The sequence below is a fragment of the Helianthus annuus genome, chromosome 8, assembly GCF_002127325.2.
Source record: "Helianthus annuus cultivar XRQ/B chromosome 8, HanXRQr2.0-SUNRISE, whole genome shotgun sequence".
NCBI lineage: Eukaryota > Viridiplantae > Streptophyta > Magnoliopsida > Asterales > Asteraceae > Helianthus > Helianthus annuus.
Window position 1 is genome coordinate 82117500 of NC_035440.2, and position 24532 is coordinate 82142031.

Genomic DNA, 24532 nt, shown 5'->3' on the forward strand with positions numbered 1-24532 from the left:
CAACAGTTACGAAAGTGAAACCATAATGAGTGTTTTGACAATTTTGAAACTAATGGATTAAAACAATGATTTTTGACAAATCATAGGGACGAAAAACGTAATTAAGTTTATTGTAAAAGTAAGTAATATATAAAAACAAACCCTAGGTTGTATTTCCTTCACACGGTTAAGTTCAAGATCAAACCAAACGTTATTTTAGGTTTTTATTTGTCAATATATGCATAAGCGGTATGTTGAAATTTTTAAATAAAATATTCCAAAATAGTGAGGCATGCAAGTTGTACACACCCCTTTTTATACGGGTGTGCCTATTGGCACACTAAAGTGCCTATTGGCACACCAAACCCTAGCAAAAGTTAGGGTTTATCTACGCTGCGTATTGGTCAATACGCAGCCTATAAGGTTAACCCTAGACGCTGCGTATTGACCAATACGCAGCGTAGATAAACCATAGATCTCAGTGCCTGATTACCAATCATTGCACAGAAAACAAGGGCCCTATACGCTGCGTATTGACCAATACGCAGCGTATAGAAAACTGATGCACATTTGGGGTCATTTTGGTAGGTTTGAAGTGTCAAATGTTTGCCAGGTTTCTATACGCTGCGTATTGGTCAATACGCAGCGTATATAAACTTGGTAAAATTTGACACTTCATACCTGGAAACATTTTGTGTCAATTTCAGAAACATAAGGGACCATTATTGTAAATCCTGGAATCATCAGGGACCATTTATCTAAATTATGAAACAACAGGGACCATTTTTGTCTATTCATGAAACTTCAGGGACCATTTTTATAAAAAATGAAACACCAGGGACCAAAATGTAAATATATATAAAATCAGTATAAAAGGGGGTCTTCTTTAAAGAACCGGCCCTTATCAAGAATCGAACTCGTGACCTATCATTTAGAACCGTAAAGCCTTAACCAGTTTATCCTCCGTTCCGGAGCTGTTAGAACATGGAACTTAATTCATATATGCAGTAACTGCTAATAGGCTGCGTATTGGCCTATACGCAGCGTATACTGACACCTTGTATACGCTGCGTATTGACCAATACGCAGCGTATAAAGCCTTCTGAACTTTAAATTCACACAGAACTTGTTGTAAAATTTGAAACTTCAGGGACTTTTTTTTGTTTTTGGCACTTAACTGGACTAACTGAGTTCTCTAACTCAGTTAGTGGTCCCTTGTATTAAATGCTAACCTAGTTAGGATATAACTATGATTTAACTAACTAAGTTAGGTTTAAACTAACCATTTTAACTATGATTTAACTAACTAAGTTAGGTTTAAACTAACCATTTTAACTAAAAATCAATTTCATGATTCTTTTATTTATTTACAATACTAATTTATTTAAAATATTTTTTATTAATTTATTTATTTAGAGAAGAAAAATAAATTGTTTATTAACTTAACTTTCTTAACTTGTTTATTTACTAAATCTTATAATTATTTTGTTAATTAATTATAATATTTTTAACAACAACAACAACAACAAAAATAATAATAATAATAATAATAATACTAATAATAATAATAATAATAATAATAATAATAATATTTATAATTATATTTATAATTAAAGTATTTTAACAATAATAATAATTATTATAATTATATCATTTTTAACTATAATAATAATGATACCTCATTTACTTGAAATGGATTGCTCGGGGTAGATGGTTCACAAAGTGATGTGTTACGGGACTCACAACCATATCCAACTGCATCCCTATATCTATCGTATACACTGTCGTATACACTGTAACCACCGTCACCCCCATATCTATCGTATCCACCGTAGCCCCCATATCCACTGTAACCACCTTCACCCCCGTATCCACCATCACCACCGTATCCACTGTAACTTCCGTATCCACCTTCGTCCCCGTATACCCCATAACCCGGATACGATGGCTGCGACGGGTAATATGGTTCATCAACAGGTGCATTTTCAGCACCGTATCCACTTTGTTGCACGTACGGAGATTCATACCCGTATCCGTAATCTGGACACACTTGATGCACCGGATAATTTGGTTCATCAACAGGTGCATTCTCAGCACCGTATCCACTTTGTTGCACGTACGGAGATTCATACCCGTATCCGTAATCTGGACACACTTGATGCACCGGGTAATTTGGTTCATCAACAGGTGGAGTGGGAGTCTTGTTCAAGTCTGGCAACTGTGTTTCTTGATCAACAGGGACTCCAGACACAACCTCCTCCTCCTCATTGGCAGCATTTGATCCCCATGTGTCGTTAGAATAGCGATTACCGAAATAATTATCCTTCCAAAATGATGACATTTTAACAAGGTTGAACAAAAAACAAACAATTTACTTAAGAAGAAGATGAAGGAAAGCAAAGTATATGAAAAGGAAAGCAAAGTATATGTCGGATGAATTGTAACAGACATGAATGGAGGGATAAATAGACTTTCATCTGGCATGTCAATACGCAGCGTATTGATCCCTACTCATCGTATTACTTTATTCACGTGCCCTGGACAACATCGTATCAGGTCAAATCAGTCTGTCAATACGCTGCGTATTGATCAATACGCACCCTATGTAAGACTGATTTGACATGGTACTAGGTTTGACTGTCTGGTCGTGTACCTACCACTTATATACGCTGCGTATTGGTCAATACGCAGCGTATTCAGGTAACCCTATACGCTGCGTATTGACCAATACGCAGCGTATCTAAACCCTAAGTGTGCAGATAGCCTGGCTTGGTGTGCAGATAGTGAGAGCCTTTTATACAAATCTGACTTTAGCTTTCAATTTCACAACCCAAAAGAAACATTGCAAATATACATCTCTTCCACTCTCTTCCTCCTTCCATCTCTCTCTCTCTATATATATACATACCAATATATATTTCTATATCTATCTATCTATCCTTGTAATCTGATTATGGATTATGTTTTGACCACCATGTTCTTCCTCCCTCTCTTCTTCCTTCTATGCATTCTCCTCAAAATTCTTGACAAAAGAAGGCATCAAAACTGTTACATACTCGACTACCAGCTCTACAAACCCTCCGATGACCGAAAACTGTCGACCGAGTTATCCGGGGACATTATCATGAGAAACAAGAACTTGGGTCTCAACGAGTATAAGTTCCTTCTCAAAGCCATTGTAAGTTCCGGCATTGGCGAAGAAACCTACGCTCCAAAAATGGTGTTTGAAGGTCGTGAAGAAAACCCTAATCATGATGATGCTATTCAAGAAATGGAAGAGTTTTTCCAAGACAGTATTGGAAAACTCTTCCAGCGTACTGGTATTCGTCCGGATAACATTGACGTGCTTGTGGTCAACGTGTCTATGTTTGCCAGCATGCCGTCGTTATCCGGACGAATTATTAACCGGTACAAAATGAGAGAAGATGTGAAAAGTTATAATTTGTCTGGAATGGGGTGTAGTGCGAGTTTAATTTCGATTAATCTTGTTCAAAGTATATTTAAGTCTAACAAGAATCAGTTAGCATTGGTGGTTACTTCCGAATGTTTGACTCCAAATTGGTACACGGGTAATGACCGGTCAATGATATTATCAAATTGTTTGTTTAGGACCGGTGGGTGCGCCATGATCCTGACTAACAAGCCAAGTTTGGTCCATAAGTCCATGTTTAAGCTAAAGGTCATGGTCCGGACCCACCATGGGTCCAAAGACGAAGCATACGGTTGCTGTTTGCAAACCGAAGACGCTCAGGATCGTGTAGGGTTTCACCTGGGCAAAACCCTACCAAAAACAGCCACACGGGCGTTTGTTGAAAATCTAAAAGAAATCGCGCCCAAGATCCTCCCAATGCGCGAACTCCTTCGGTTCGCGACCCTCTCCCTCGCCCGAAAAACACTCCAAAATATTTTCGGCAAGTCGTTTAACGCGACTCGACCGACGATCAATTTCAAAACAGGAATTGATCATTTTTGTCTTCATACGGGTGGGAAGGCCGTGATCGATGCCGTGGCTCAGAGCCTTAACCTGAGCCAGTTTGACATCGAGCCGGCCCGAATGACCCTCCACCGGTTCGGTAACACGTCCGCGAGTAGCCTATGGTACGTTCTCGGCTACATGGAGGCTAAAAAAAGGCTGAAAAAAGGTGACAAGTTGTTTATGATAAGTTTTGGTGCTGGTTTCAAGTGCAACAGTTGTGTGTGGGAGGTGGTTAGAGATCTTGAAGGTGATGGGAATGTATGGAATGAGTGTAACATTGAAGATTACCCACCAAAAACCTTGGAAAACCCTTTCATGGCGAAATATGGTTGGATTCAAGATCATGAAGACATTGAAACATTCAAGTCTCTAAAGTGAGTTGAACAAAGAAAGAAAAGAAAAGAAAAGAAAAGAAAAAGAAAAAAGGTCATTTTTATTTTCCACTAAAATCATTGCTTTTATTATAGGAAAAGAAGTTTGAATATTTTTCATGTTAATAGTAGTAGTGTGTATTTATTTGTACGGTTGTATTGTTTTTTGTTTAACATGGAAACAAAATAAATATAATAAGTTTTTACTTATCATTTTGTTTTTTATAGGAAAAAGAAAGTTTGAATATTTTCATGTTAATAGAGTAGTGTGTATTTATTTGGCCGGTTGTGTTTTTTTGTTTAACATGGAATGGAAACAAAATAAACATAATAAGTTTTTACTTCCATCTTAAAAATCATATCTTATTGGTTAATAATTCATTTGCATATATATAGAAGTTCATGAGTTCACCTAACATTACGAACTGTTTTAAATATAAATAAATGTAGGGTTGTGAATGCTTTACACTCACACAGGTACAACACTGAATTAATTTGGTTTATCTCCTTGAATAAATGTAAATAATTAATTTGAATGGGTTTAATTTTTTTATATAATACTAATTAATAAAATCATGAATGGACTAAAACATAAAGTTGGTTCTTAAAAAACTTATCTTTGTGTGTATAATTTAAAAGTGCCAAAATTGAGCCTTCAGTGTTTTTTTTTTTTTTTTTTGTCTTATTTAAAAGGGTATATTGAGTTTATTTATTTTGGCATGTAACTGGTTTGACAGGTCAAACCGATATTTTCTTTTTATCTTTACCATTATTATTATTATTATTATTATTATTATTATTATTTTTATTTTTATTTTGAAAGGCTGCTGTATATTAAATAAAAGGAAAGATTACAAAGCCAATTGTTATTGTTATTAACTTATTATTGCTATTATTAACACAACGTAATTGGTGTTGTAAGGATGGTAGGCGGTAGTCGGTTGGTGAAGTATGAACTAACAATTAATCGGGATTAATAAAGATTAATCGGATTAAGATTTTTACATGTATGTTTTAGTTTTATATATAAACACACTTTTTTATATGTAATCTTTTAAAGTAGACTGCTTAACTCCTCCTTGACCTATTTTTTAAGAAAAATTATAAGGCTTTGTTGAAATTTAGCTGGACAACCGTTGACCGTCTAACGATTAAGAGATATTACTCGGCAAATCTATAATTAGTGATTAATCAACGACTAATCAAAGCTTAGACAGAATTTTTACGCATGAGTAATTATTATAAATTTCGGTCCTTTTGCAACAAAAATATAGAAAATGGAGTTTATAAGGAGAGGACATAGGAGACCTGGAGTGTACAGCTGTGGTCATTTATTCCCAATTTAAATCTATTTTTATATGGAAATTAATATCGCTTTAATGAATTGTACTTTACTTTAATAATATTTTTACATAAAATTCCAATAATACCCCAACATGTAGTAGTTGAGTTCCAGGCTAGCCTTCCCTCACCAAATGAACAAGTCATCAATGCACTTAAATTTAGCCAATGAGTTGGTGGTAGAGTGATAAAAGAGAAATATGGTGTTCTAAGTGATTCAAGTCCGATTTCTGTCATCCCGATTATTTTCTGCGGCACCTGGTGATGATGGGAGACTAGACGAATAGGTGGAGATTATTAGTTCGATCCTTGAACTGAGTGGGTTTTACCTCACCGCACTGTTGTACCTTCAGGCGAGTGTTCACGGGCTTCGGCCCTAGGTGAGGGTTTTCCCCGGTTCGAAGGCGAGTGTATCCCGACATGGTGAATTTCGCCAATAGCCCATTTAAAGGATTCGTTGACTGTTAAAAAAAATTCACTTAAATTTATGCCAAAAATATTTACTGTCAAACTTGAATGGTGGATTTTTGTAGTAAATTTTAGGCAGCTTATTGGATAGCCTATAACTATGATACTTAAATACAACTTTTTTACATTTATATACTATTACTTTGCAACAATTACTTTGCAACAAGTTTGTGCATATATTAATTGTACATGTTGCTTTAGTAGTTTTTTGTTCTAAACCAATTTGTTCAAAAATTTAAATTAAGTTGTAATGATGAATGATATTTTTATACTATACATGTAAATATAATTTTTTTAATTTCGACATATTTTGTTGAGAGTAGAGTTGTATACGAGTGTTGGTACTAACGGATACCTTAACAACAATATGAGTTCCACTTCAATTCCGTTCGAACAACATCGGTATTGATATTCGTTTTTTATGGTTTTTATCAATGTGAAACATGTGGCAATGTTCTTTTGGGCATATTACGACAATATTTTTAAGTTTTATGTTTCAGCTTCCATACGAATGCCAGTAGTGTACCGCCATCGTAACGAACCGAACCTATATTGACTGAATTCTATCTGCAACACGCGAAGAAGTTTCACTATTTTATTTATATTTTAATACATATAATATTATATGTATTGCAAACAATATATATACAAAAAAGCACGTTTTTGTTTTTGTGTATAAAAAATGAATACCAACCAACTTTTAAGCACGTACTGGAATTCGGATAACAAACGCATTTAAATTTTTGAAACATAACTTTCAAAATCATTTATCCTTGAATATTAAAATTATACACATACACACATATGAATATATTTAGTCGTAACTTTCAAAATCATTTATCCTAAAATATCTATATGTGCTGCTTGTTGTAAATGAAGTGATGTCTTGGATAAGAAGCAAAAGAGGAAAGCCATTATTTTTAAAATTGATTTTGAAAAGACTTATTACAATGTGCATTGAAAGTTTATCATATCCATTATGTCTAAAATGGGGTTTTCATCTTGTTAGTTATACAAATTGTGCATGTCAATATGCCACAAGCATCTATCCAAACACCATCCCAGTCACATGTTCAATCACAGACTAAGCACCAGTAGTTTTCCAAAGTACAGGATGCCGTGCACCATAAATTACTCAACAGAGCTTTTTCACTCAAAGCTTTGTAGACTGGAGCAGTTTGCTTGAGGATTTGAATGATTAACACTTTGGTATGATTGCATTGGATCAAGGAAACAAAAACCTTGCATTAGTGGCATTTGAGATTATAAGTGAGGCTTCTGATGTGCTCGTAGGGCGACATAATTTATATATGCATTTGGCGGGTTTATATTGCAAATTTTATAAGATTATGGTACTTATTCATTCGTATTGTGAATTTGTAGGGTTAGATGGTGTTTGTGAAAAGTTTGGATGAAAACCAGAAGAAATGAGGCAAAACTGAGCAGAGAAGTGCGGCAGGGAAGAAGCCTTGAGCTAGAAAATGAGTTACAAGGCCCATAATATATGAATCCTGACTGTTTCGACGAGATGAATTCAAAACATGAGAATGTGGGCCTTAAATGTAAAGTTACGGCCCATAATCCACTAAAAGGTTACGGGCCGTAACTGAGCCAAACAGGCCCAGACGCGCAGAAACCCTAGACTTTAGTATTTAAAGCCCCATGACAGCTGGAAACAAGGGATTCAACCAGAATACGACCAGGGACAGTTTCTAACATTATAGGAGTGATTTTGAATAATCTTGGAGAATAAACAAAGACATATTGAAGCCTAGATCAAGATCTGTGATCTGATTAACGTGTATTCACTTTAATCAGCTCAGTTTTTCATTTATCTTTTGTTTCTTCTAATTTCAAAGATGTTTGCTACTGAGTTTGTATTTTTCTTGGTTATGTTTGGCTAAACTCTTGTAATCATCTAGATTTAGATGCATCTTGATTCGGTTTGACTTTATTCTGTGATTTTAGTAAAGCTTTGTTATTTTGTTATTGAGTTGTGTGGTTGAATCAATCTTTCAATGAAGTTATGCTAGTTAGATTCGATTTCTTCAATCTTTCGATAGTGCTCGTTAATCTAGGGCTTGAAACCTTAACTGGTAATCGACAACTTGGTAACTTAATTGATAAAATGTGTGAGCTACCTACGGGAAGGCTCTGAATAAAAGGATTTGGAAACTAGTTAGGGTTTACTTAACATTGAGTAACATAGATAGTAAATCGCTTAGTTCGTGAATCTATGTTTCTAAAAAATAATAGAAGCCCTAACTCATAAGGTCATAACATAAACTTGCTTCATAAGATAGGTTTTGGTGTGTGTCTATAACATTGATTCTATAGTTTTGTGGGATTAACCTTAGTTGGCCCTAATCCATTTAAGCATTTCACACAGTTGCATAAAGTCATTCTGAGTTGTCATTCCAGTCAAGAAGATTCGACACCTAGATGGTTGTTTTCTCTATATGACTTTCTTAGACTTTTCTAGTTGTTCCTAATTGTTTTCTAGTTGTTCTTTAGTTTCTCATTAGTTTCCTTACAAACCATCCCTCTTATATCGGTTAGATATTGATAGACGATTAAGTATTTAGGAGCTACCATGTCTTTAGGATCGATACTTGATTCTTGCCACTACTATCTGCGTATATGATAGGTACACTTGCGTTTTATGTGTGTAGATTGGTTTAGGTGATTTCAATTTTTATAAATTTAAAACTTGTTTAATTGATACATTTTATACGTACCACTCACATGCAGCAGCTTCAGATCAGAGCACTAGTGAAGTTTCACCTGTAACTACTAGTTTATACACTGAGTCACAAGTTGAATCATTGACTGAGGATCTCACTCAGAATGTTGATATATCCGTTGAAATATTAAAAGAACTTTATCTTGAACAATGCATCAAGACACTTGAGGATATCAAAGTAGTGAACATCATTTTAAGAGAAAACACTAAAAGATCGGAAAAGATCTTGATCCAAACCATAAGCTCTCATAAAGAAGCTCTCAAAGAAAAAGATTAAGTGATCTCAAATCTAAAACATGAAGCCACAATTCATACTGCACAGTTAGGGTCACTACTTACAAAGTATCATATGTAAAAAAGAGCTTGAAAAAAACCCAAGTAAAATGCCAGAAATGGGTATAATCATATAAAGGTTTTGAGATTCTCTTAAACCAAAAATTATAGAGCAATGTAAAATTTGGTGCTGGGTACCATCACACACAAGGACCCAGTGACTACTCTCCTCAAACTTAGATTAAGGATGAGACTAAGTTTTTACCTAAGAATTCAACCGGGAAGGAAATTGTTGTCACAAACCCAAATGGGATAAAAATCACTTTTGACAGATCCAACTATTATTCAAGTGCAATTCCTTGTCCCTCACAAAATTTCAATGACCAACATAACTCAAAATGGTCTAATGAAACATGTGTTGATAAGGGTTTCAAAACAATGGTCTTTGTGACCTCTGAAGGGAAAATAGCCCCAACTACTATTCCTTTAGTAGTTTCATCTCAAACTATTGGACCCAAACAAGGCCCTAAAGCCAAATCAAAATCTGGTTCAAAAAGGGGTGAAGGGACATTGTTTTGCATTGTTTGTGAAAGAACAAATCACAACACAGAGGATTGCTATATGGTCATTGCTTATGAGAAAAGCAAACGGATGAATCTGGAAAACTTTTAAGAAAATCCAGTTTTCTATCCTTGTAGTGAATCCAGTTATTGTGCATCAACACAATTATTTGAAGTGTTTAACACTATTGAGACTCCGGTAACAGAAGCCCTAAACCATAGAAAACACACTAGATATGTCTAAAAACGGGATGTTCATAATTTGTTGGATGAAGTGGAGAGGGTCAAGAAAATGATTGCAAATCCAAATGAGAAGATTACTCATCCTGACTGGAAGCGTGCTATTAAAAGAGAACCAACACCAGAAGTTGCAGCAAAGCTATTCAGGATGAAACAAGAGTTTATTTATGCACAATAGGCTCCAAAGAACGCAATTAGTAGATGGAAGGAGTCTACACTCACAAGATAATACATATACTATAAAGGTTGCACTAAAGAAACATCCAAAGAAATTCCTTCCACCACTAACTGGGGAAAACACAGAGATTCATCTTGTTGACAAAAAAAGAAGTTTGTTGTTGTTCCATTTAATCCCCAAGAAATACTCTCCTATAAACCAAAAATCATGGAGAACTACACGAATAACCTAAAGGAAAATCATGGCCATGCCTATTGGATTCCACCATTAGATGAAGAAGAGAAGCTTCTCCTTGTAAGTTGTTTACCAGATGTCACACATGTATTCAGATCCCTTGAAGATCAAGTTGCAGGCACTTACACTGTTGCACTAGAATAACCACATTAATCAGCGGCACACCAAGGGGTAACAGTGCCTGCAAGGCCAGATTCATCTCCACCCACTAAAGTCCTAGACTTGCCTCCAATCACCCCTAACCCAAGGATTGTGAGATGGAAAGCAATAAAAGAATCAAATGATGCGTTAATTTACAGAGAAGATGTCTCTGTAACCCAAATAGATGGCATGATGTTCAAGGATTAAGCCTAGATGACATAAAAGTCATAGTGGATCTTGAGCAATAAAGAGATGAAAATGGTGACCAAACTATCAACATGGAGTTAGGCATTAAAGGCATGATCAGAGAAAGGTTGCTTTGTGACATATGTGCTTGTAATCATTGTATAAACCTTAAACAGTTTAATTTTCAATTAAACAATGTTATTTGATCACAATATCTGTTTACTTATGTTTGACATTTTGCACGCTTTGATTTTTGTTCGATTTCAAACTCTATATCGCTTTCTTGAGAGTTATACGCAAACTGATGCGTAAACGTAATCAGTTTAACGCGAAAAACACTCCAGAACATCAACATATGCTTAACATACGTTAAATAAACTTTACATAACTTAGAAATCAGTTTTCAAGGGTTTGGTATGGTAAAATCAAGTTTATTCGCTTACAGGGACTGATTTCGACAAACTGCGAAAGTATGCCGATTCATATAGTAACGAACATTACGGAACTTGATCATAAGTTAAACATACCCTAAACATCCTTTACATAGCTTAGAAATAGGCTTTGAGGGGTTCGTTATGCTAAAATAAACTTTTTGGTCAATTAGGGACTAAAAGCGTCAAAAAATGCATGAGTTTGCATTTACGCGCATATCTTACGTTCTGAACATATCCGGACATCCAAAAATTTTTGTAATCATTAAAATATTTTATTTTAGTGTTTGGAATGCTAAAACTTCATTCTCTGCAATTTGGATCGTTTTCGCGTCCGTTACGATTTCCGTCGTAATTAACCGAACAACATAACCGTACAGCCAAACAAACCAACATCCATGACGTTTCTGAGCATATTTCAAGTTCCCTATGTTTTAGCATCCTTATGGAACTTGAAAATGGGTTTGACGGGTGTTAGAAGTGCCAAAACGTAACATTACGCACACAGGGACCAAAACTGCCAAATTCCAAAACTTGCTGGTCTGCAGACTACATACGGACCATAAGTAGTATACCATACGGTCCATAAGCCCTTGCCAGATGCCAGAAACCAGTTTCCTGCAAAACCCAACTGTTCCTTTGTTTTGTACATGGTTTCCTTCAAACATGGAGCTGGTTTTGGGCACCCATAGAATGCTAAAACAGTGGGTACACATGGAGGGCCAAGATTGAAGCTCAAAAATCGAGGAACGATCCTAACTGTTGTTCGAAATCTATAAATACCCCATGATTTTTCATTTACAACTTGCACATTCAGTCTTTTCTCTCATATTCTGGACAATTAGGACTATCCCTTCTGGTTGAAGGTCCTAATCTTCAAGTTTTCTTATTCTATCTTCCTTGCTTGGACCTCTTGTAAGCTTCTTTCATGCTTTTATGCATTTTTAAGCATGAAAGTCAAACAGTTTTTGACTTTATGCTTTGACCAATCAATGGTCAACACAAAGTTCGTTTGAACTTTGCAACGTGAGCGTAATCACGATGGTCATAGTCCCTTATAACTATACCTACTGATTACCACGTTGATTAGGCGTAGTGACGAGTCATAGTTTTGGTCAAAGTACGTGTTTATGCGTATTTTGCCACGAAACTATCTTTGGGTATCAAAACACTTTGTTTTGATATCAAACTTGTTTTCTAACTTTGTTAAACATGTTTTAACATGTTTAACTCGTCACTTTTAGTTCAGTGCTTATAGGGTCGTAAGATAAGCGGTCTAAACAACCGCTTAGACTTTCGAACCCGACCCATTTGGTCAATCATTAGAATCCGACCAAACACATTTTGTGGCCATAGTTGTATAGGGAATAACCTTCCAAGGTTATACCTTATGGTCACTTAGTTTACTTAGTTGTATGATAGGTAGTTTATATGCCTTAGGAAAATGACCAAAATGCCCTTTTGCGCATAACTTCATTTTAAGCATATGTAACTTAACTTTTGTCATATAAACTGATTATTAAACATGTTAGGGCATATAATACTTGTCATGGGACTAGTTAGGCTACTCGTTTGCACTTTTGCGCAAATGACGCGTTAAAGTAGCGTAAGCTACCTAAACGGGTCATAACGGGTCATAAGCACTTAGGATAGGTTCCGATTTAGAATGTAGGCTTTGTTAAACCATATTACACGAGTTCCTATACTCATTTGGTTTACGAAACCTCATTTTATCCGATCTCCCGATTTAGGTCCGTTTATTAACATAGTTACCTATATTAGGTGTCGATTAATTCCGTGATCCTTCTAGCTTTGTTTGGTTGTTATTACAAGACTTCTAAGCATTCTCAAGTGAGTACATAGTTCCCCTCTTTTACTGTTTTTAAACATTTTGGGGTGAAACACATGTGTATGCTTGTTACTTTCGTGCTTTTCATACTTTTATAACATATCCTCGCTATGTTCATGTAGTACACGTATAGTACATGATTTCATACATGTTTATGCTATGTATGTTTAATTAACATGCTAGTACATTGATTTCATAAACACATTTGTTTCATATGTTCATTTCAGCATATGTACACATTGATTTACATCGCATTCACGCTATGTATGTTCATTTAGCATACTTAGTACATTGTTTTCACATAACATGCTTACATTTGGTATGACATTTGGTTTGTTTAACGGTTCATAAATACGTTTATCAACATTGATCACGCCGCTCGGTAGTAAGTAGTGGTACCATAGGAATTGACAACTCCCATTTCTGGCTTCTTAGGTTTGTTTGGAAGTAGGAAATGACTGAATCCGATATACATAATTTTGATAAATCTTTAATTTGTTTAAAGGTTTGTCTCCACAGTCGCAAGGCTTGAATATATACGTTTTAACATTATCGCATAGATGTTTGTATCAATAAAGCATTGATTTTACAAAACATAACTTTTGATTTAAACTATGATTTATTCAAATACATTGTTTTGTACATTTTACTTATGATTTAAGTTGATATTTTCGCTTTTCATACATAACATTTGATTATACATGAACATTTTAACGTTGGTTTAAACAATACATTTTGGTGGTTTGTTTTGGTAAGTGATTTAAATAACGAGGCGTGTGTAATATGATAAAAGCATGGTGGATATGCCGTTGGTACTTCCTATATCTAAGTGCCTTTATGATATTACATATCGTAGCGTTATTTAAACCATTTCAATTTAGACATATTACATTTTACACAAATAACATATCTTCACAAAAACATTGTTTTACAAACAACTTATTTTATACAAACTCATTTTACTTGGTTATTCATTTAACCATACACCTTTCTTTTATATATCATCTGATTTTCTTATCACTTTTGTATGGCTTATAAAAGAAAACATTTTCCTAAGATTCATGACCAACTTTTATAAAACAATTCTCTCAACTACAAGTCATGAATCCTTAATCAATAAACCTATGTATCTCACAGGCATTTTTATGCTGACGTACCTATTTTCACATGTGTTTTCAGGAGCTGATGCATAGGGTTGTTCAAGATACACTTAGGCGGACTTGGGCCTTAGTAACATAAAATGAAGCAAGATTAGTTTAATTATGTTATGTACTCTTTGTTTCCTTTGTTTTAAGACAATGTAATCCTTTTCAATACGAATAAAACTAAACTTTAAATACCATGGTTGTGAAACAATAATTCTACCACTCCACTCCCCGACGTTTCCGTCGCGGTTTGTTGTTTTACGCGGTCGGGGTGTGACATGCTTGACATCCACAAAGAAGAAAAGACAGGCAAATAAGTGTGATTTTCGCATCAGTAGATCAAGGGTAGATTGTTGGGTTATGTAATATCTGCTAATGATGAAAGCCAAAATCTAAATGAACCATCTTCCTTAGCCTCAATAATAAGAATTTTGCTTACAACAAGTACTAGAATTTCCCCCATTGAAAGCTTCAACAAACAACCACCAAATAGCTGGAAGAAGAACTATTGAGTTTAAAAAGAGCCAGATTATCAAGATAAAGTACTGAAGTATGAAAGTGTTGGTCAACAAGTCAACAGCTGAAGGGAAGTGCTGGAAACCAAAAGTACTGGATTCCACCAGTAGTTTGGTTTCCAAGAAGTTTCATTAGTACTTCCAGTAGTTTATTATTTCAGTTGTTTTAGCTTTCTGTCCAACAATTTTGCAAACTGTTGGCATTTACACTTTATTAAGGTTGTTTTGGGTCGTTTTCATGGTGACATCACCAGTAGTTCTTTTTTCTTATAAATAGAACAATACATTAATGTAATAGTTAACTCTTACAGTTGAATAAAATTTTACAATCTAGATAGAGAAAGGCTAAAGTAATAGAGAGAGTTCATCTTGTGAGAGGGAGTGATCTTTGTACTATGATGTATTTCTAAATTTAGTAATGAGAAATCACTAGACAATCATTCCTTATAAATCCAGTTATTGTTTGATTGGTGTGTTTATTATTTACTTGTATTTATGATCTATTGAATTGTTAAACAGTTTTTATAAAAAAAACACACTAAAACAAACACTCTCAGAAATATTAGTAAAATTATGATACTTGACATACATATAATTTTTTGAAAATTAGTTTTTTTTTAATAATTTATCATGTCTGAGTACTCACCAAGTACTCTCCATCTAGGCCGAGTACAGTCGACCGGCTTGAGAGTGCCTAGTAACTTCTGCAACCATGAACCTAATTATCTAAACATACTTGATATTATACTGATAAATATATTTAACCTAAAATAATGTCTCAAAAAGAACGACAAGAAAATTTTATTACTCAAAGACCATCCTAACAAGATATTAAAAAGAGGCCAACAAAAAAATTACATGTGAATATCGGAATTACACTATCTAGAAAGATGCCAACAAAAAAATAGTTGATGGAAGTTTAAGCTGGATTTGATTGTGAGGCTAGCATAATCCAAACCCAATTTAGTAGCTCGATGATTTATTTTGATACAAGTTTTAATGGCTTGAAGTTATTTATGATAAATATTAATCCACAATTTGAGAATGTATCATCTTGATTTTTGTGGGTTTATGTTAAATTTTATGATGATATGAGGATTTGTTTGTACAATTTAAATTTCTATTTATGATAGTAGTAATTGTAGAGGGGATCAAATGAGAAGAAAATCAATATAAAAAGAAAAAGAAGAAAAAGGCATGGTGGTAAAACATTAAATAGTTTATAACTTCTTAAATTAAATGTTGACGTGTCTAACAGATAACATGTTATTATAGTGTTAAAACCCGCATTTTGATAGTTGTTTGTTGTAAATATTGCTTGGAATGGATTAAATGTTTGTTACTGAGTGTTTTACAGGTTCCTAAGTGAAATGAAGGATTTTCGGGCTAGAATTGAAGATTACTAAAGTTGCGTGGAAGACAGGCCCAATCTGCTTGTTTACAGGCCGTGAGCAAATGAGCGGGCTATGAGTCGTGAGCTCCAAGCTAATGCAACGACCTACTGATTGGAAACCCTAAAGCAATAAGGTGACACGTGGCTTGTTTACAGGCCATAACCCCGGATCCGGTTTACGGATCGTAACCCACCCAAACTACTAATGGGTCATATAAATAGAATGAGATGTCGTTGAAACCCTAATAAGTGACGAAATCAAAAGAGAATAGCAAAAAATGGGTCGTTGAAGAACAAGGATTCAAGATCGGATCATTCGGGAAAGGATTTAAGGAAGAATAACGTATATGAGGTCAAGAGATTGATCCTTACTGAGTTAGAACCCTTCGTATTATCATTTCATGTTGATTTATGTCATGTATTCAATGAATTCATTACCTTTATTTGTTATTATGAGTAGCTAACCGTGCCATAGTCAGCTAAGGTAGGATGATTATTGTTACTTTGCATATAATTGTTTGTTTTTGTTACGAAAGTGTGTTTTTAGTTAGGTTAGCTTATGGTCTTGTGATAGTGTAATATGTCGGTTGAGTATTGATGTTCAAATGAGTTTGTGGATGATTTAGATCTTTCTATGAGGTTATGCATGTTAGATCTGCTTTGTTTATCTTTAGGCTATATATCAATCGTTAGTCTAGGGCTAGATGCTTAGTAGGCAAAGGACAAACTTGTTTGGGTGTTGGTAATTCGTATGGGTCACCTATAGGAAGAATTTGATTTAAAAGGTTTGGAAACTAGATAAGGGTTTGCTTTAAATTGAGTAGACTAGATAGTAGTTTGCTCGATTTGTTAATCCATGGTTGCTAGAACAATATAAGAGACTCATAGATCACAAGGGATTAGTAAATGACTTAGTTACTTAAAACCAGATAGTTGGGCGTCTCTATAGCCTGGTTATTTAGGGATATGGGGTGATGCGTGTTAGTGTATATATGTTTTTAGATGTTTATTTAAGCCCTTTTTACACTTTTAGCCAAGTTTTAAATTTATAAAACACGATATTTACTAACACTAAGCACACATATGGGCAAGTGCACCCATCGTGGACGTAGTATAGTGTTGGTAAGATACCGAGGTCGTCCAAGGACACAAGAGCTTTTAATACCGGTTTATCCTCAACGTCTAATCAAATCAAAAAGTTAGAAAAATGTTTTAAACTAAGAAAAATAAAAACTAACTAAATGCTGAAAAATAAAAATAAAATAAAAACAGATAGACAAGATGAATCACTTGGATCCGACACGTGTATTAGTATAACCTTTGATTATTTTCGCACCTTTGCACTTGTTTAAGAGATTATCTTAGTTATTGTAGTAGGCCCCTTTTTCGAAGGCGACGTTACCCTCAACCCAGTAGTTTGAGTCAGCAAGGATACAATCCTAAAGGGTCGGATTATTGAAAGATAATGAATTAAGTTATTAATGCAAATTATGGTAGGCCCCGTTTTCGGCGGTGACGTTACCCTCGGCTAAGTAGTCTGAGTCAGCAGGGATACAGTCCTAAATAGCCGGGTTATAGTATTAATAGTAGTTAGCTTATGAGGGGGTCAAAGAGTTTGGATCCCCGCCATCCAATACCTATGGGCATTGAAGGAGATCCTACTAAATTTGACCCAGGTCCCAAGCAGGACCTCTAAACGCTGAACAAGGGCAAGACCTTTACCAAACCGTTCCCTTAACCCCCGACCAGGTAGCCAACATACCTCCATATAGACCGTGGAGATATGAATGGTGAAAATCTTTTATTTTATATAGACAGTAAAATAATGCCAAGACACCACGGACAAACGATAAGGAAAGATCACCTTCAACATAAGTAACTAGTTATTAAAGTCATTAATACAAAACCAAATAAAAAGTGCAAAAGATTAAAAATAAAAAGTATTATACTAAACACTTGTCTTCACCAAGTGATGTAAGAGACTTAGGCAAACATGGCCTTGATTGTCAAGAACTCTTACGATCAATCTTGGATCCCGAGACGACTCACACACTCTATGATGGACAATGGATGATGGTGGTGGATGATGGTGTTATGGTGGTGATGGGTGGTGGATGAAGTGTGAGAGAGGTGGTGTGCCAAGGGATGAGAGAGAATGAAACCAAGCTCCTCTATTTATAGGCTGAACAGAACGCTGGACACGGCCCCGTGTCCGCTGGACACGGCCCCGTGCCCGTCTGACATTCTCTCTCTTCATTAATTGTAATTGCGAATTACAATTAATGCGCCTGCTGTACTTTCAACACGCCCCCGTGTCCGCTGGGCACGGCCCCGTGGTGAGCAATGGAAGCTTCTACTGGTTTGTCTTTTCTGCTGCTTCCTGGGCACGCCCCCGTGTTCACTGGACACGGGGCGTGTTCAGACTTCTGTTCTCTTCTCTTTGTCTTGGGAGGTGCCGTTGAGGGTCCGAGCAGTTTACTTTTGTCCCTTTTCTTGTATTTATGGTAGAATTAGTGGTCTTTTTGCTTCTTTTGTGATTTTGAGCTCATTTCATCCTGAAAATACAAAAGGAAGACAAAAACGCTCTTTTTCCAACATTAGTACTTAAAAAGGGTTAGTTTTATGCCTTAATTGATGTGTTTTATATGTTGCATTTTACACACATCAAATACCCCCACACTTGAACTTTTGCTTGTCCTCAAGCAAAACTCTTTTAATGTGGCTTACACTCCCAAATGGAATAGGTAGAAGAGAAGTTTTTAACTTGTCCTAGAGTGTCGGGAATCCAAGGTTTGTATAGGTTCTATTTTTATTTTATTTACAATCTTATTCGTCATGGTTTATTTTGAACTTTTCATAAGATAAACTACTTATTTGGGCATAGCATGCCTTATTAAAATTCCATTTATATACAAGTTCACATACCTCACGGGAGATCACTCAATCACTCGGCCGAAGGTGTACATTTAAGTGAATCGCTCGAGAGCGGCACGGATTTACATTCTCCATATGCTTGCCAAGCGATCAATCCTCCTCCTTTTTAACTTTTTACCTTTGTAAATATCAAGAGGTCTTTTGGGGTGAAGGCTTGGGTTTAAAGGTGGGTGGTTGGTTAGTGGTTAGTAAAAAGGGCGAAAATCGTAACAAGTGTCGGTTTTCGTGAAATACCTTATTTTTGGTGACATTTATTTTTGAAGTATTTCTCCAAACAAGCTTTTTGTAGCTTATGTTTGTTTTTGACTTCATTCATTTTTTTTTTTTTTTTTTGTGTCACGTAAAGGGTATGTTTATGAAAAACCGAGTTTGTTACTAAAATAAAGGTGAAAAAATGAAAAAGGTTTTTGGTGGGTAAAAAAAAAATTGTTTTGGGGGTAATGAAATGAAAGGTTTAGGCTCAAAGGGGTTTTCTAGGGGGGTTTTGGGTAGGTAAAAAAAATTGAAAAATAATGGTTTTGAAAGAAAATAGTTAGTCCTAATGCCTCCATCATTTACTTACTTGGGTTTAAGTTGGTAAGGACCGGGAATGTATCGTCGTGGCAAGTTCTAGATTTGTAAAGACCGAGCGGCTATTCACACAAGAAACGAAAAATGAGCATTTAATCTAAATATGTGTATTTTTATGCTCAATAAAGGCTCAAAACTCACTTTTTGTGGGAATGGGTTTTTAATGTGACCAAGCATATATAATCGAATTTTAGCTAGACTTGTTATACCGGTTCATAGTTTTCTTATGTTAGTTCTTTTTATCACGACGCTATCGGTTGTAAGTTTGTAAAAATATAACCCTTTTATAACTTGTTATTCCCAACTTAAACTAAGACAAGTAAATAAATAAAAAAAATGAAAAAGTTTTTGAAAAAATTTGGGGTGTTTAGCGGTTCCAATAGAGTTTTGTGTAAGGCTTGTTTTAGGATTTTGCAAAATTCCAAGGTTTTAGCATCCCCCCCACACTTAATTTACACATTGTCCTCAATGTGTCCAAAAATAAAGTTTTTGGTTGATTAGAATATGTAAAAGTGTGTTTAAAAACAAAGATTTGTGTTACTGGCGCTCTGGACACGGCCCCGTGGCCATTGGACACGGCCCCGTGGCGAACTGCCAGTAACGAAAAACTTACAGAGGGTGAACACGGGGGCATGTTGGGTGAACACGGCCACGTGTCCGACAAAAATCTGCAGGTCAGTAGCCAAACAGCAGAACTGGGAGATGGACACGGGGGCGTGTCGGCTGGACACGTCCCCGTGTGGACAGTCTGTTAGCCAGAAAAAAATGGGGTTTTCTCCCGGTTTCTTCCTCCTAGGGCTGCGAGTGCTAATGTTTAGCATTCTAACCCTTGCATTGCACCTGTTCAAGCATTCAATACCATCCAACCAAGCACAAACCATCCTAATCTTACCATAGTCAAATATTATCCAAACATAAAGTAAAAACAAGATAAAGATAAAAAGTAGTTAAGGAAAGTAAATTGTCTTGACAAATGGCACGCAGGCCATGAATTGTTCGATGGATAAGAAGGGTAATCAAACCTGTGGGCTCATCACCAGCTAGCCCTTTGCTCCTCCCAGCCTCCTACTCCATATCTTCATCACTGTCTTCACCTCCGCCTCCCTGCCTCGCCATGTACTCCCGGATGCTACCGATATCATCTTGTATATCGTTGACACTGCGTTCGATAGCTCCTACCCGGAGGTGTGTGTTGTTGGCGAGGTTGTAGGTGTTCCGGGTGCACATGAGGTTTTCCTGCAAAAGATCATGTAAACTTTGGAAATTAGGAAAACCGCCTCCTTGAGAGGAGGATTGACCCTGTTCGCCTTGGGGAGGGTATTGGTACTGTGGAGGTGGTGCATGAAGAACTAGAGCCTCTTGCGGGTTCCATGCGTAGCCTTGCGTCCTCTGAAAGCTCACCGTCCCGTCCTCCGCTTCATAGAGTAAGTTCATGGCCCGGCAGATATGGTAATCAACCCGTCCCGACCATGGACTCCTTTCGAAGGACTTCGGGATGTTTGCGAAGTGCTTGAAAAGACGGTACACCCATCCCCCGAAGAAGATTGGTGTAGGAGCAGAGGCAAGGCGGTTCAAGTGCATGTTCCGCAGTAGGAGGTAAGGAACATCGAGAGGCTTCCGGTTGTGGATGCAGTGAAGGACAACCAAATCTCTAACCCCAACAACGCCACTACTGTCGTGACGTTGGTTCAGTGAGTACGTGAGGAGCCTGTGGATGTAGCGATATAACGGGTCTCTCAGTTTGGTACTCTTTGTGCTGCTGGAGTTGTAGATCCCCTCACCGATTTGAGCCCATGCGGCTTGGCGTTCTGTTGCGTCCAAGTCTCGCAATCCCCCGGTATTCTCTTCATTCCCCGCTTCTTCGTCTTTGTACAGCCCAATGATTGATCCGAACTGCGCCATGGAGGTTCTATAGGTCGTACCCCCACATCGAAACTCGACCGCCTCTTGATCAAACGGGTCGCGTCTCGAGCTGAAGATGAACGTGCTATAGAACTCCAATGTGCATTGATGGACCGACCGAAGTCGGGTAGTCAATGCAACGTGCAGTGGACCCGTCACTATGTTGTTGAAGCGGTCCAGTTGGTTTACCATTGTCAGAAGATCGGTACATGCCCGCCTTGGATACTCTTCGGACCTTGTTTGTAGGACCTCGTAGCGAGCCCTGGCGTCAAGTTCGCTGGCATTGAACCGTGTGAATTTGGACATCTGAAAAGAATACAGCAAAAGTTAGTGCGAAACATGGAAATTCGGGTTGAAAACTGCAAACAGTGGGCTGGACACGGCCCCGTGTTCGGCGAACACGGCCCCGTGTTCAGGCGTCTGTAACACCTAATTTTCATTTTTTCGTCCCGGTTTCGAAAACCTGAAAATTTTTAGCCTAATAGCAGCGGTTTCCCCCGAAAATGAAACCCTAAGTGTCATTTTTCCAAAATCAAACCATTTACCCTTTCAATTTTGTGTTTTTCGGTTCAAGAACAAGGGTTTTGTGTTTTTAGTTGGAAATCGGACAAATCTATCAACAATACATGTCTATTTACTCCCTACTACTCTATTCTAAACTACTACTAACAATTTTCATCAAAAATTTTGAGTTCGATCCGGATGAACATGAAGAACCCTAGATTTCCCCCAATTTTTGATGTTTTAACTACATGCAAGTAACTAATCTAACTACTAAGAAGGATAGAATCATACCTTGACGTTGTTAGGCTTGGTGGTAACGTTCGAAATCGGCAGAAAATCGCTCTAAACCAGAGAGTTTTCGGCGAAACGGGGCGTGTGGAATGGTGTAACTGATAGAGAAAGAGGGTTTTATCCCGACAGTCGCCTCGACACGGCCCCGTGTCCAGTGGACACGGCCCCGTGCCGGGTGAAATTTTTGAAAAATTTTTTTTTTTTTTTTTTAACGTGCTCGTGTGCATGCCCCTTATCTCCGAATAGTGGTTAGATGATTTTACTGGTTTCGAATGTATACTTACCTGTAACATGCCGGGTATGAGTTTATTCGTTGACCGTTTGAAGTGCGATTTCCTCTTCTTCATCCTCAATGGATCCTCTGTAGAGTTTCAGCCGTTGGCCATTGACTTTAAATGGTATCCCATTTCGAGTTTTAATTTCTACTGTACCGTGTGGAAAAACATGGGTGACTGAAAAAGGTCCCGACCACCTAGATTTTAACTTACCAGGAAACAATCGAAGTCGCGAATTGAACAATAGAACTTGGTCTCCAACCCGAAATTCATTAGACTTAATATATTTATCATGCAAATTTTTCATTCTTTCTTTATAAATTTCGGAGTTAGAATATGCATAATTCCTAAGTTCTTCTAATTCGTTTATTTGACAAAATCGATTCTTACCGGCAACTTCTAAGTCTAAGTTTACGTTTTTTATTGCCCAGTAGGCTTTGTGAGCGATTTCTACTGGCAAGTGACAACTTTTTCCATAGACTAGTTTATATGGGGTTGTGCCTATAGTGGTTTTATAAGCGGTTCGAAAAGCCCATAAAGCGTCGTCTAGTTTGTCAGCCCATTCTTTTTTATTTATCCCTACGGTTTTCTCAAGTATTCGTTTTAAACCTCGATTCGTCACTTCGGCTTGCCCATTTGTTTGAGGATGATATGCTGTTGAGACCCGGTGATAGACCCCATACCTTGTTAATATTTTTTCGAGTTGATGATTGCAAAAATGGGTACCTCTATCACTTATTAAAGCTTTTGGTGTCCCGAAACGAGAGAACAATTTTTTTAGGAATTTTACCACTACTCTTCCATCATTTGTTGGAAGAGCTTCGGCCTCTGCCCATTTAGACAGGTAATCGACTGCCACAAGTATATATTTGTTTCCTTTTGAAGGTGGGAAAGGTCCCATGAAATCGAGTCCCCACACATCAAAGATTTCACAAACGAGTATGCCATTTTGAGGCATTTCGTTTTTGGAAGAAATATTACCTGATCTTTGGCAAGCATCACATGTCTTTACAAGGTTTTGTGCATCCTTGTAAATGGTTGGCCAGTAGAATCCTGAATCAAATACCTTTCTTGCGGTACTTGCGGCACCATGATGTCCTCCGTATGGACTTTCATGACAATGACGGAGTATTCTTCGTGCTTCATTACCATGGACACACCTTCGGATGAGTTGATCGGCACACATTTTGAAAAGATAGGGGTCTTCCCAAAAGTAATGCTTTACATCAGCAAAGAATTTTTTCCTTTGATGATGTGGCCATCCTTTGGTGACTATACCACTGGCTAAGAAATTAGCGTAGTCGGCATACCATGGTTCTTGTCTGCTTTCCATCATTTCCAGGGACTCCGTGGGAAATTTTTCGTTGATTTGCTCGTCCCTGGTTGTCTCCAAAGCTGGGTCTTCTAAGCGTGAGAGGTGATCTGCAGCAGTGTTTTTCTGCTCCTCTTTTGTCCTTGATTTCAATGTCGAATTCTTGGAGGAGTAGAATCCACCTTATCAAACGGGGTTTTGCGTCTTGCTTCTTGAAGAGGTACCTGATGGCTGCATGGTCTGTATAAACTATTGTTTTAGAAAGAACAAGATAAGAACGAAATTTATCAAAAGCAAACACCACCGCCAGTAACTCTTTTTCTGTAGTTGTATAATTTTCTTGTGCATCATTTAGAGTTTTACTAGCATAATAAATTGGGTGGAAATGTTTTTCTTTTCTTTGTCCCAATACTGCTCCAACAGCAAAGTCGCTTGCATCGCACATGATTTCGAACGGAAATTTCCAATCTGGTGCTATCATGATAGGTGCATTGACTAGCATTTCCTTGAGGGTTAGAAATGCTTGATTGCATTCCTTGTCAAAGATGAAGGGTGCATCTTTTTCAAGCAATTTTGTTAGAGGTCTTGAAATTTTCGAAAAGTCTTTGATAAACCTTCTATAGAATCCGGCATGCCCTAGGAAACTTCTGATTGCTCGCACGGAGGATGGAGGAGGTAATCGAGATATAGTCTCAATTTTTGCTCGATCAACTTCCATTCC

The 24532-nt window shown here is 36.8% G+C and overlaps 2 protein-coding genes across 2 annotated transcripts; one reads left to right on the forward strand and one right to left on the reverse strand.

The window, feature by feature from the left end:
• Positions 1-1639: 1639 nt before the first annotated feature.
• On the reverse strand, positions 1640-2861 carry LOC118480997 (TATA-binding protein-associated factor 2N-like). The gene is made up of 2 exons (XM_035976061.1): positions 2834-2861; positions 1640-2124 (listed from the first exon to the last, which is right to left on the reverse strand). The coding sequence occupies exons 1-2, from the start codon at positions 2859-2861 to the stop codon at positions 1640-1642; spliced, it is 513 nt and encodes a 170-aa protein (XP_035831954.1).
• Positions 2796-4507, forward strand: LOC110873194 (3-ketoacyl-CoA synthase 12). The gene has a single exon (XM_022122123.2). It carries the CDS (start codon positions 2933-2935, stop codon positions 4331-4333), a length of 1401 nt encoding a protein of 466 aa, XP_021977815.1. The 5' UTR covers positions 2796-2932; the 3' UTR covers positions 4334-4507.
• The last annotated feature ends 20025 nt before the right edge of the window (positions 4508-24532 follow it).

Coding starts and splice junctions, on each gene's coding strand:
- LOC118480997 (XM_035976061.1), bottom strand. CDS start 2,861: ATGGAAGGAGGAAGAGAGTGGAAGAGAT. Junction 2,125..2,833: donor AGGAAGAGAGTGGAAGAGAT/GTATATTTGCAA, acceptor AAGTGTGTCCAG/ATTACGGATACGGGTATGAA.
- LOC110873194 (XM_022122123.2), top strand. CDS start 2,933: ATGGATTATGTTTTGACCACCATGTTCTTCCTCCCTCTCTTCTTCCTT.